Below are 12,224 nucleotides of genomic sequence, written 5' to 3' on the forward strand. Positions count from 1 at the left end.
ATGCTATATACTATTTTTTTTCCCCAGTTTATACTTATTTGCTGCTTTTTTAGTGACCAATGTAATTGTAAAAATTGACACAATACAGAGACTGAAAAGTACAAGTGGAATAAAACTTTAATAACAAAGTAATCAACAGCCACACTTTGGTACAAAACTCCAGAGACTGGTCAAAACAGGTTGTTAATTGACTTGGCACATAACAAGCTTGTGTTGTGACACAGTCCGCTCTAAACACAGCCTCTTCTTCTGCTCCAGGCCACACACCACCTGCTGTTGGCGCGTTTGTGTTGAGGATGAAGTAACTGTTGCACTACAGAGTCCCAGAGCAGCCTCTCTCAGGACCACGGACAGCTCCAGCGGGTTTGCCAAACATGTCACAACTCATAACACTTGTTTTCCTCAAATGTTGTTTTGATGGGAGATCATGTGACCATGACCTCAAATGATTCAGTGAATGTGAAGCTGAGAATAACAATGAGTGGAAATTATTTTAGGACTTGTCAGGCCTAAAACCTTTAATTTATTATGTCTACTATATTATTATAATGTATTTGGTTTACTGCTAAATCTGTAAGTATTTCATAACATTTTATTAATGATAGTAAGATAATATAGTAAGATATAATTGCAAATACAAATTACACAACATTACACACATTCTTTTCCTATTATTGCCAATATACAGCTCTAACCGTAACACACCGTGTTTATGTATGTGATTATTTTCAGTCATTCCATAGTAAATATATTTTATTTAATAATTGTAGTAGAATGTATTTCTATTCATTCACTCATATGGTTTTCTTTTAGTTAACAAGGAAAAACAACAATGTTGATGGTGAGATTAGTTTGTTATAACATTTTTATTTTGTAACAAAAACATTTTGGTACAAAGCATTTTCCTTAAATACATAAAATTTTTATGCTTGAAACAAATGGTTAATATCGAATAGAATTCTGAGTCTTTCCCATGATGTGCTTCTTTGTGTTTTTGTCCGGTTGAAACAAAATTATAAACACTTTTGGCATAAAAATACAAAATAGTAGACCGTAACTAGAGGACAGAATAGCAAATATCTCCACGGCAACAGTGAACTTTCCAGGAGAGCTGACATAAGCCGGGATAAAAGTGATCCAGACTGCACAGAAGATCAACATGCTGAAGGTGATGAACTTGGCCTCATTAAAGTTATCAGGAAGTTTACGAGCAAAGAACGCCAACACAAAACACAACAAAGCTAACAGACCTATGTATCCAAGAACTGCCCAGTAACCAATAGGTGACCCTACGTTACACTCTAAAATAATTGTATCTTTATAATACAGCATGTTCCTATTTGGAAAAGGAGGGTCAATGGTTAACCACAGAATACAGATAAGGACCTGGATAAAAGTAGCTCCAAAAACACTGAGTCTCTGCTCAAGAGGCCCAAACCATTTCATGACATTACTTCCTGGAAGTGTGGCTCTGAAGGCCATCAGCACCACTATAGTCTTCCCCAGAACACAAGAGATACAGAGGACAAAGGTGATGCCGAACGCAGTGTGGCGCAGCATGCAGGACCACTCAGAGGGACGGCCGATGAAGGTGAGAGAGCACAGGAAACACAGGCTCAGAGAGAAGAGCAACAGGAAGCTCAGCTCACAGTTATTGGCTCTGACCAGGGGCGTCTCTTTGTGGCAGTAGAAGATAAGTGCATTCATCAGAGTCAGAAACCATCCCATTAATGCAAACAGGACCAACAGGTGACCCAGAAGTTCAGTGTAGGACAAAAACTCGACCAGTTTAGGTACACATGTGTCTTGCTTTAGATTGGACCAGAATTCTGCGGGACATTTTAGACACTGTAATGCATCTGTAAAACAAAGACAAAGTTACATAAAATACAATTGCATTAGATATCTCGTTAGTTTCATAACACCAGATTCACTTGGGTTACTGACAGAGGTGTAAAATAAAATGTACCTGTTTGGTTAGTAATCTCCCCTGCTGGACAACTTATACAGTCATAACAGCAGACTGGCCTGCCTTTGGTCAGCACCTTATAAGCTCCTGGGTCACAGCTAGAACTGCACACTGAGACTGGTGTCAACTACAAACCATCAAACAAACATCATAAATACATAGTTACTGTTATTTTTAAGTTATGCATTTTATTGTTACTATATACCATTGAATTATTGCCCCATATCAGCGATTTGTTATTCATGATGAACTGTTGGCTTTCTGGAAATGAGGCATCAAATACCCCAACTGTCACAGCCTCCAAAGCGCCTTTATCTGTTATTTGCAAATTCACCAGTTCATATCTTGCAGGTGAGTCTCCATTACTGTCGAAAAACACTCTTTGTCCTTCTCTGGTGATAAAATCTACATTGTCGAGGTAGTGAAGCACCTGTAGGGACACGATTACTGAGTTATAGAGCTGGTAAATACTGTATCATATATATTTTGTGACGTTTTGTAAGATCTGATACTTTGAAGGAGATTTAATATATGTATGTGTGTAAAAATGTGTCTTCATGTAGTATCTGACAGTAATAAAAATCGTGCAGACTGGACCACTTTCCTCACCTGTGATGGCTCTATGTTTTTTTTATCAGCACAACTCCTATTGGCAAACGGCCCTTTACCCTCTTCACATTTGAACAGGTCATCAAGTGCATGTGCCACTGCGTACATAGACTTGTACACGTTATTCTCAAATCTTAACTCTGATACATCAGTGAAATCTATGTCCACATTTTGCAAACTCTCTTTTCCAGTGCATGGTTTTCTTCTTGCATTTGACGAATTTACCAATGCACAGTCAAACACGCTCTCCCAGAAATCTTTGGCAAATTGACTGTTGGGGAACTGTGATGGGTGGAGACTTCTCAGATGATCCTCTAATCCAGGAATATGTGTTTTGCTCACAACAAAGCCAAGAGAACCAATCAGGAGACTATATCCTTCGCTGTCAGTCAGAGAGTAATCTGTAATCCATGCCTCACTGCCAACCCACTGCAACCCTGTAATATTCTGTTTATACAACTCTGCAGCCAGCATCTTGATTTCTCGATGAGACATGAAAGCCAAAATCACTCTAGAAGTTGCATGTTTGATCACCTTAACAATTTTTTGTAAAAGTTCAGGTGGATCTGAGGATGAAAATGCTTCGGAGTACTCGATGCATATTTCATATTCTTGCGCAGACTGAACAAAAGATGCAACACCACTGAGTCCATAGTAGTTATTCACAGCTATGACACCTATCCAAGTCCAACCAAAGCGCTTAATGAGCTTGGCCATAGCAGTGCTTTGGTAATAGTCACTGGGAATGGTTCTGTAAAAAGTGGGGTACATCTTGCGATTGGTGAGGCAGGCGCATGTGGCAAAGTGGCTGATCTAAAATGAGAGACAAAAATTAAATCAACCTTACAAGCAGAATACCTTATATACATATGTCTTTACTTACCACAGGTATATTGAATCTTCCTACAACCTGGGCAAGTCCAATAGTTGGAGTGGATCCAGAATGGCCCAAAATTGCTTGCACTGTCTCTCTTTTGGTACAGTTACCATACTGAATTTCTTGCCTTACTCCACTCACCAATGCCATCCCAGCCCTCAGTATATCCATAGTACCACAGTTGTCATATATCCTCCAGCCCAGAGTAATATTGGGGAGAATATGAGGATCTCGGTTGATCTCATTAATAGCAAAGATCATTGTTTGAGCAAATTTAAATTCTCGGAAATTGAAGCTGAAATGAACACAAAAAAATCACATTACCATGAACACCTTGCATTTAAAAACAGCAGGACTAAACCACGTGTAAAGCATAATGCATTCATCAGGTATAAACATGGACTAAACCATGATCTAAAAATTGTATTTAAAGAAAAATCAGGCAGTACATAAGTCTAGTATGCCTGTATGACATTTTAAACCAACCTGTAAAACAACAACAATAATTTGAACATACTTGTTGCATTTTCGAAATTCTGGCACATTTTGAAATGTGTTAACAAAATAATTTTGCCCTGTCCTGAATGAAAAAATGCCCCCAATATTCAGGTCCCCATCCTGAGCCAGCTCTGGCAACTGCACAGAGCTATGCAGCCAGCACACCGAGTCTCCCCCATGTGTCCACACAGCCAATAGTAACAGTACTGACACTTGCATAGCTTTAGCTGCACACTACAGCAGCATCTGCCAGCAAATAGACTATTTATATAGGTCCACCAGGATATAGAGACTTCAATGGTCACCCCAAGAGGCCAAAAGGAGTAAACAACTCAAGAAGATATTTGTTTTTTTTCACCTCTATATATTACAAATAATGAATACAAAAAGAGTCAGAGAGTTTATTTATTTGCAGCCTTTAAATATGTTTGACAAAAATGAAACATTTGTTCATCTTCTCTGTTTATTATATACAAGATGTATGTGATTATCTATATAGAAGTCAATGGGTTATTGCCATGAAAGACCAGGGCAAACACTGAGATAAAATAAGTCCAACATTCATCCAAGACAGACAGCAACAAGTCATGGAATGGTACAGGTGACAACTACACCTTGCTGTGTGAGAATTTTATTTTTTTTTAATTGGTTGTCCTAAGGTTGTGTCTTCCTTTACCCATTATATTTGCTTTCTTGTTCCTCTCAGGTTTTAATAAAATTATGTAACACTTGGGAATAAAAATACAAACGAGTAGACCAAAGCTTGAGGCCAGAATGGCAAATATCTCCACTGCCACACTAAACTTTCCTGGAGAGCTGACATAAGCTGGGATAAAAGTGATCCAGACCGTACAGAAGATCAACATGCTGAAGATGATGAACTTGGCTTCATTAAAGTTATCAGGAAGTTTACGAGCAAAGAATGCCAACACAAAACACAACAAAGCTAACAGACCTATGTATCCAAGAACTACCCAGAAACCTATATCTGAACCCATGGCACACTCTATAATAATTTTGTAAGTGAATTGTTTCACATTTTTGAACGGAAATGGAGGTGATATTGTTAACCAGAGGACACAGATCAGCACCTGTATCAGAGTAAAACCTACAACACTGAGTCTCTGCTGGAGAGGCCCGAACCATTTCATGACATTACTTCCTGGAAGTGTGGCTCTGAAGGCCATCAACACCACTATAGTCTTCCCCAGAACACAAGAGATACAGAGGACAAAGGTGATGCCGAACGCAGTGTGGCGCAGCATGCAGGACCACTCAGAGGGACGGCCGATGAAGGTGAGAGAGCACAGGAAACACAGGCTCAGAGAGAAGAGCAACAGGAAGCTCAGCTCAGAGTTATTGGCTCTCACTATTGGAGTTTTTCTGTATCTGAAGAAAATACAGGCCACAACACAAGTCATACAAGTCCCAAATAAAGATGCCGCTGTGAGCAGGGCTCCCATGATTTCTTCATAAGATAGAAACTCTGTTTCCTTCCTCACACATGTGTCTCTTTGGGCATTGGACCAAAAATCTGGAGGACATTGGACACAAGTGGTGGAATCTGTAAATGGACAAATTAATGTGTTTAAATCAGTGCTTTCAGACACAGTGTAAGGACTTAGTGAAGTGGTGTTAAATGTGACAAAGTGTTTGCAAAAGCAAAACCTGCAGGACCTGTGCTGTTGCTTATTTCTCCTTCTGCACAGAGCACACAGTCGTAACAGCACACTGGCTTTCCTTTCTGGAGAACCTTACGTGTGCCAGGTGAACACGCACTGCTGCAAACTGATATTGGCACCTGGACCACGAAGACAGAACAGTTATTTGAACAACTCTACTTCATGCTGTGACCACTTTAAATTACTCACCTGCTTTGAATTCTGGGCCCAATATATAGACACATTTTGTAGTGTCAGTTGTCTGTCTGTAGGAAGAGAAGCATCATAAAGGCCCACTGTGACAAAGTCCACTGTGCCCTGGGCAGTGGGCTGCCAGTTTATGATTTCATATTTAGCAGTAGGATCACCGTTCTCGTTGAAATACACCTCTTCTCCTTCTTTTGTTTGGAAATGAATGTTTTTCAAATGTTGCAGTATCTAATAATAAAAGACAGTTAATAATATGAATAATATTTGTCACATGTATTTACTCACCATATGAGGATCTAAGTCCACATCTGTCTGACAGGTTTTGTTACATTTGAGGATTTTATGCAGGGCATAGGCCACTGCATATACTCCCTTGTAGACATTGTTAAAGATTGGCATCAGGGACATGTCAGTGAAGCTGTTGTCCACTTGACTCAGGTCTTCAGTTCCTGTACATCTTTTGTGATAAGTCTCTGCATTGAACTCACAGTTGAACAGTTCTTCCCAGAACTTAGTAAATAACTGATTACCAGAGGTGTTGAGTGATCTCACATCCATCATGAACTCCTCCATGCCACTGACATAAGCCTTTGGGATGGACAATCCTATGGCCCCATCTAGAATGTGTTTTTTGTCCATAGCCATAGTTTTAGAATCAAAGATCCAGGCCTCTGTGCCCACCCACTGGTAACCAGTCACATTATGTTCAGATAAAGCATTTACAAGCAACATAAGCTCAGTAGGAGCAAGAAATGTGACTATTACTTTGGAAGTAGAGCGTTTAATTGTGTTAACTATATATTGTACTTTATCCAATGGATCAGTTCTGAAGAAGGACACAGAGTATTCTAGACAGATACTGAGCTGTTTGGCAGTTTCAGCAAAAGTGGCCATGCCGTTATTGCCATAGTCATCGTTTGTTCTGATGGCTCCCACCCATGTCCAACCGAAGTGCCTGACCAGCTGGGCCAGCGCTCTGCTCTGGTACAGGTCACTGGGTATAGTCCTGAAGAAGGAGGGGTATTTCACTTTGTCACTCAGACATGCACAAGTGGCAAAATGACTGATCTGGAAATTAAATAAGCATTTTACGTGGACATATAAACTAACATTATTTGGTTAATAAAACATGTACTGACATTCATTTCAAACGTACATACCAGTGGCAAATGAAAGGGTCCAAGAACAGTAGCTATTCCTATGCACAGTGAGGAAGAAGTCTCACCTAAAATTGCCTGGACTTGGCCTGATCTGGTGCATGGCGTTTCAGAAGACACAATTTCTTCTTCATTTCCATTTACCAGAGCAAATGCTCCTTTCACTGCTCTAATAATAGACCCACAAGCATCATACATCCTGTAGCCCAGGGAAAGGCCTGGCAGAATGACTGAACTGTTATTAATTTCTGCTATTGCAAACAGCATTGCCTGAGCATACTGGAATCCTCTTAGGTTCAGCCTATGTTGCACAGAAATACATAATGAAGTAGCATATTACACATTTCTTCAGGACACATATAGTGTTGTATTTCATAGGGCATCTAAATATGAAATAATCCTTTTCAAGCATCCTCACAGCTTACCGAGTGCACTGTAGAGTCAGAGGTCTTTCAGCGTAATTTGCTTGCCTGTTTTCCCAGCTGCTGTGAAAAGAGAAAATTGCTCCTAATATGACATCACCATCCATGGACATGTGAAATGCTTCAATATCTCCTAAATGTCTACAGAAAAGCTCATTGCTCTGAGAGAAAGAGGCTATCAGCAGCAGCTGCAGAAGAGCCCAGCCCTGCTCCTGCCACCTTTGTGAGGTCATCATAGTGTCTGAGAGCTCTGACCCACAGGACAGCAGTCACATCCTGTGGAGCCGTAAAGCACCTGCACTTATATTTATAGTCTTTGAAACAGGTAAAAAATTACTGAAGGACTGGCAGGTTAAAACTATCCACTCACAGACACTCTATACTCCTTAAAGGAAATGTACCACAGAAATTTCACAAGGGTCTTCCTGAAAGTCTCATTTAAATTAATAAAATATCATTAAGACAATAATATTACCATGGGCATGTGATACATTATTGTGGCATTTAAACATGCTTTTGGGAACTTTGCAACAGCAAGTCATCTTTTACAAATCACAGCTAGCACTCATGCTTCACAACAAAGTAGTGGGTTTTACCCCTGTGCCAGTAAAGGCCTTTCTGTGTGGAGTTTGTGTTACTCCCCCAAGCACTTTACTGCAAGGCTCAGTACTCCAGACAGGTGGCCCAAGCGGTATTCAAGGATGGGTCAAATGCAGTGAATGAACTTCAGTCACCGCGGATTAGTAAAGTATACTTTAACCTTAACTTTATGAGCCATGCACAGCTACATCTACATTCTAGGTCTTTGTTCGTTTTACTTCATTTAGATGTTGCATCCCCTGCAAGTAGAAATGGCAAGGAGCTAGTTTGGTAAAGAAAAAAGTTGTTATATCCGCAATTAGGAAGCTAAGAAAATAGTTTTGGTGAAATGAACATAATGTGTGATCAGGAAAATCAGATTTGCATGATGTCGCCTTGACCGCAGGAAGTTACAGAAGACATTAAGATTTATGGTATTTAATTAAGAAAGAGATATATAAAACATGATTTAACATTGTGTTTATTATAAACCACAAAATTGATACAGATTAACCCTGAGCTCAGACTGCACATGGTGCAGCTCCAGTCCGATGGCTACAAGTATTCTGTATTGCCACCAGAGCCGACTGCAAGCTTTTTCCCTTAATAAGTAAATAGTTATTGCGTGAACACGTGGTTCTCGTGTGAGTGTCACACCACAACTTCAATGGTCCGACACAGGAGTTTTGGTTGGATGGGTGCAGTCTGATGGAGATGTAAGAAATTAGTCATTTGACATCCTCTTGGGTCAAAACTTCAAGTTCTTTTTTGCTGGCCTGGTGAATAAGTGGTTAACATTCCCAGTTTGGACCACAGTGTTGCTGCGCAGAGTTGCAACACGACTAAAGCAAGGCAAGACTAATCCTGCATCTGATCTACACAGTTTGGTCGTGTAATCCTAATATATTGTTGTCACCTGTCTCTTGAGGCTGTGGGTATGGCAGGTTACAGTTAGATTTATTTTTATGTATTTTCTTGCTGTTTCCCTTGCTAAAATACACCAACACAGTAGGATAGTGCACAGCTAGTCTTTTTATTCAATAACATAATTCAACACTCTCTTGTGCGCCCTGTGCACGTTCACACTTGTCACGTTTTATTGGTGCGCTCCCTAAATGTGCTGTAACTCAACTTACCTTTATCACAACAAACTCATCTAGCATAACGTGTCTCAAATAAAGCTGCCATCCAAGAGAAAATGCAATATACAGACCTGTGATTTTGGATGAAGAATTTAAATAAGTAAAATTAAACCTAAAATCTGCGGAGTTCCTTATTTCTAATAATATTCATTTTTGTATTGGTTTCAGGTTTCATTAAAAGTATGTAACATTTTGGGATAAAAATACAAAACAGTAGACCAAAACTAGAGGCAAGTATTGCAAATATCTCCACTGCCACACTAAACTTTCCTGGAGAGCTGACGTAAGCTGGGATAAAAGTGATCCAGACTGCACAGAAGATCAACATGCTGAAGGTGATGAACTTGGCTTCATTAAGGTTATCAGGAAGTTTACGAGCAAAGAACGCCAACACAAAACACAACAAAGCTAACAGACCTATGTATCCAAGAACTGCCCAGAAACCAAATGATGACCCCAGAGAACACTCAACAATAATTTTGGATTTGAACTCTTTGAAGTTTTTGAACGGAAATGGAGGTGACATTGTTAACCAGAGGACACAGATCAGCACCTGTATCAGAGTAAAACCTACGACACTGAGTTTCTGCTGAAGAGGCCCAAACCATTTCATGACATTACTTCCTGGAAGTGTGGCTCTGAAGGCCATCAGCACCACTATAGTCTTCCCCAGAACACAAGAGATACAGAGGACAAAGGTGATGCCGAACGCAGTGTGGCGCAGCATGCAGGACCACTCAGAGGGACGGCCGATGAAGGTGAGAGAGCACAGGAAACACAGGCTCAGAGAGAAGAGCAACAGGAAGCTCAGCTCAGAGTTATTGGCTCTCACTATTGGAGTTTTTCTGTATTTGAAGAAAATACAGGCCACAACACAAGTCATACAAGTCCCAAATAAAGATGCCGCTGTGAGCAGAGCTCCCATAATTTCTTCATAAGATAGAAACTCTGTTTCCTTCCTCACACATGTGTCTCTTTGGGCATTGGACCAAAAATCTGGAGGACATTGGACACAAGTGGTGGAATCTGTAAATGGACAAATTAATGTGTTTAAATCAGTGCTTTCAGACACAGTGTAAGGACTTAGTGAAGTGGTGTTAAATGCGACAAAGTGTTTGCAAAAGCAAAACCTGCAGGACCTGTGCTGTTACTTATTTCTCCTTCTGCACAGAGCACACAGTCGTAACAGCACACTGGCTTTCCTTTCTGGAGAACCTTACGTGTTCCAGGTGAACATGCTCTGCTGCAAACTGATATTGGCACCTGGACCACGAAGACAGAACAGTTATTTGAACAACTCTACTTCATGCTGTGACCACTTTAAATTACTTACCTGCTTTGAATTCTGGGCCCAATATATAGACACATTTTGTAGTGTCAGTTGTCTGTCTGCAGGAAGAGAAGCATCATAAAGGCCCACTGTGACAAAGTCCACTGTGCCCTGGGCAGTGGGCTGCCAGTTTATGATTTCATATTTAGCAGTAGGATCACCGTTCTCGTTGAAATACACCCCTTCTCCTTCTTTTGTTTGGAAATGAATGTTTTTCAATTGTTGCAGTATCTAATAATGAAAGACAGTTATTGAAGTACTTTGAGTGTCTAATACGAATAATATTTGTCACATGTATTTACTCACCATATGAGGATCTAAGTTCACATCTGTCTGACAGGTTTTGTTACATTTGAGGATTTTATGCAGGGCATAGGCCACTGCATATACTCCCTTGTAGACGTTGTTAAAGATTGGCATCAGGGACATGTCAGTGAAGCTGTTGTCCACTTGACTCAGGTCTTCAGTTCCTGTACATCTTTTGTGATAAGTCTCTGCATTGAATTCACAGTTGAACAGTTCTTCCCAGAACTCAGTAAATAACTGATTACCAGAGGTGTTGAGTGATCTCACATCCATCATGAACTCCTCCATGCCACTGACATAAGCCTTTGGGATGGACAATCCTATGGCCCCATTCAGAATGTGGTACTTGTCTGCTGCAGCAGTTTGAGCATCAAAAATCCAACCCTCACTGCCCACCCACTGGTAACCGCTCACATTGTGATCTGACAGCTTGTGTATAATTACATCCATATCCATGTGTGACATAAAAGCCACAATAACTTTGGAACTTGAATGTTTAATTATGTTGATTATATTTAGTATTTTTTCTGGCGGGTCAGTTCTGAAAAAGGACACGGAGTATTCTAGACAGATACCAAGCTGTTTTGCAGTTTCAGCAAAAGTGGCCATGCCGTAATTGCCATAGTCATCGTTTGTTCTGATGACTCCAACCCATGTCCAACCGAAGTGCCTGACCAGCTGGGCCAGCGCTCTGCTCTGGTACAGGTCACTGGGTATAGTCCTGAAGAAGGAGGGGTATTTCACTTTGTCACTCAGACATGCACAAGTGGCAAAGTGGCTGATCTGGAATACAAACATAATGAACATTTCTACATATGGAATCTAACCAGTACATGCTTAAGCGTTACCAGTGGCAAATGAAAGGGGCCAAGGACTGTAGCTATGGCCATGCAAGGAGAAGATGAAGTCTCTCCTAAAATTGCCTGCACTTGGCCTGATCTGGTGCATGGAGTTTCAGAGAACACAAGTATTTCTTCATTTCCATTAGCCAAAGCTAGTGCTCCTCTCACTGCTTCAGCAACAGAGCCACAGGCATCATACATCTTGTAGCCCAGAGAAAGGCCTGGCAGAATGTTCAAGCTGTTGTTAATTTCCTCAATAGCAAACAGCATAGCCTGGGCAAACTGAAAATCTCTAAAGTTCAAACTAAAGTCACAAAACAGCAAAAACAATGGGTTAAAATGGATAAGGTTTAACTGTAGAAAATGTGTACACCCCAAATGTTGAATCCCCCAAAAGAACATTTTCTTACAGTATGGCTTACCTTGTACATTGCAGTGGATTAGGTTTTTGTGTGTAACTGTGTAGTGTGTTTATCCAGCTGCTGTGAAAAGATAGGATTGCTCCCAATGTAACATCTCCATCCTTGGATATATGAGGTTCTCTGACTTCCCCAATCTGCTGACAGACTGGCTCACGGCCGTGTGAAAATGATGCCACCAGCAGCAGCTGAAGTAAAGCCAA

General features: G+C 40.5%; 3 protein-coding genes across 3 annotated transcripts; all 3 read right to left on the reverse strand.

The window, feature by feature from the left end:
* Window positions 1–942: 942 nt before the first annotated feature.
* LOC117380415 (extracellular calcium-sensing receptor-like) lies at window positions 943–4,172 on the reverse strand. Its single transcript, XM_033977218.2, has 6 exons — window positions 3,973–4,172; window positions 3,462–3,750; window positions 2,579–3,391; window positions 2,175–2,399; window positions 1,970–2,096; window positions 943–1,859 (listed from the first exon to the last, which is right to left on the reverse strand). The coding sequence occupies exons 1-6, from the start codon at window positions 4,170–4,172 to the stop codon at window positions 943–945; spliced, it is 2,571 nt and encodes an 856-aa protein (XP_033833109.2).
* Window positions 4,173–4,594: 422 nt separating this feature from the next.
* On the reverse strand, window positions 4,595–7,531 carry LOC117380586 (extracellular calcium-sensing receptor-like). Its single transcript, XM_033977413.1, has 6 exons — window positions 7,407–7,531; window positions 6,985–7,282; window positions 6,110–6,892; window positions 5,825–6,052; window positions 5,631–5,754; window positions 4,595–5,517 (listed from the first exon to the last, which is right to left on the reverse strand). Exons 1-6 carry the CDS (start codon window positions 7,514–7,516, stop codon window positions 4,595–4,597), a joined length of 2,466 nt encoding a protein of 821 aa, XP_033833304.1. The 5' UTR covers window positions 7,517–7,531.
* A 1,705-nt stretch (window positions 7,532–9,236) lies between these two features.
* LOC117380410 (extracellular calcium-sensing receptor-like) lies at window positions 9,237–12,170 on the reverse strand. The gene is made up of 6 exons (XM_033977214.2): window positions 12,025–12,170; window positions 11,609–11,906; window positions 10,761–11,543; window positions 10,458–10,685; window positions 10,264–10,387; window positions 9,237–10,150 (listed from the first exon to the last, which is right to left on the reverse strand). The coding sequence occupies exons 2-6, from the start codon at window positions 11,870–11,872 to the stop codon at window positions 9,237–9,239; spliced, it is 2,313 nt and encodes a 770-aa protein (XP_033833105.1). The 5' UTR covers window positions 11,873–11,906; window positions 12,025–12,170.
* Window positions 12,171–12,224: the final 54 nt, after the last annotated feature.

This window comes from Periophthalmus magnuspinnatus, chromosome 13, assembly GCF_009829125.3.
Source record: "Periophthalmus magnuspinnatus isolate fPerMag1 chromosome 13, fPerMag1.2.pri, whole genome shotgun sequence".
Classification (NCBI taxonomy): Eukaryota; Metazoa; Chordata; class Actinopteri; order Gobiiformes; family Gobiidae; genus Periophthalmus; species Periophthalmus magnuspinnatus.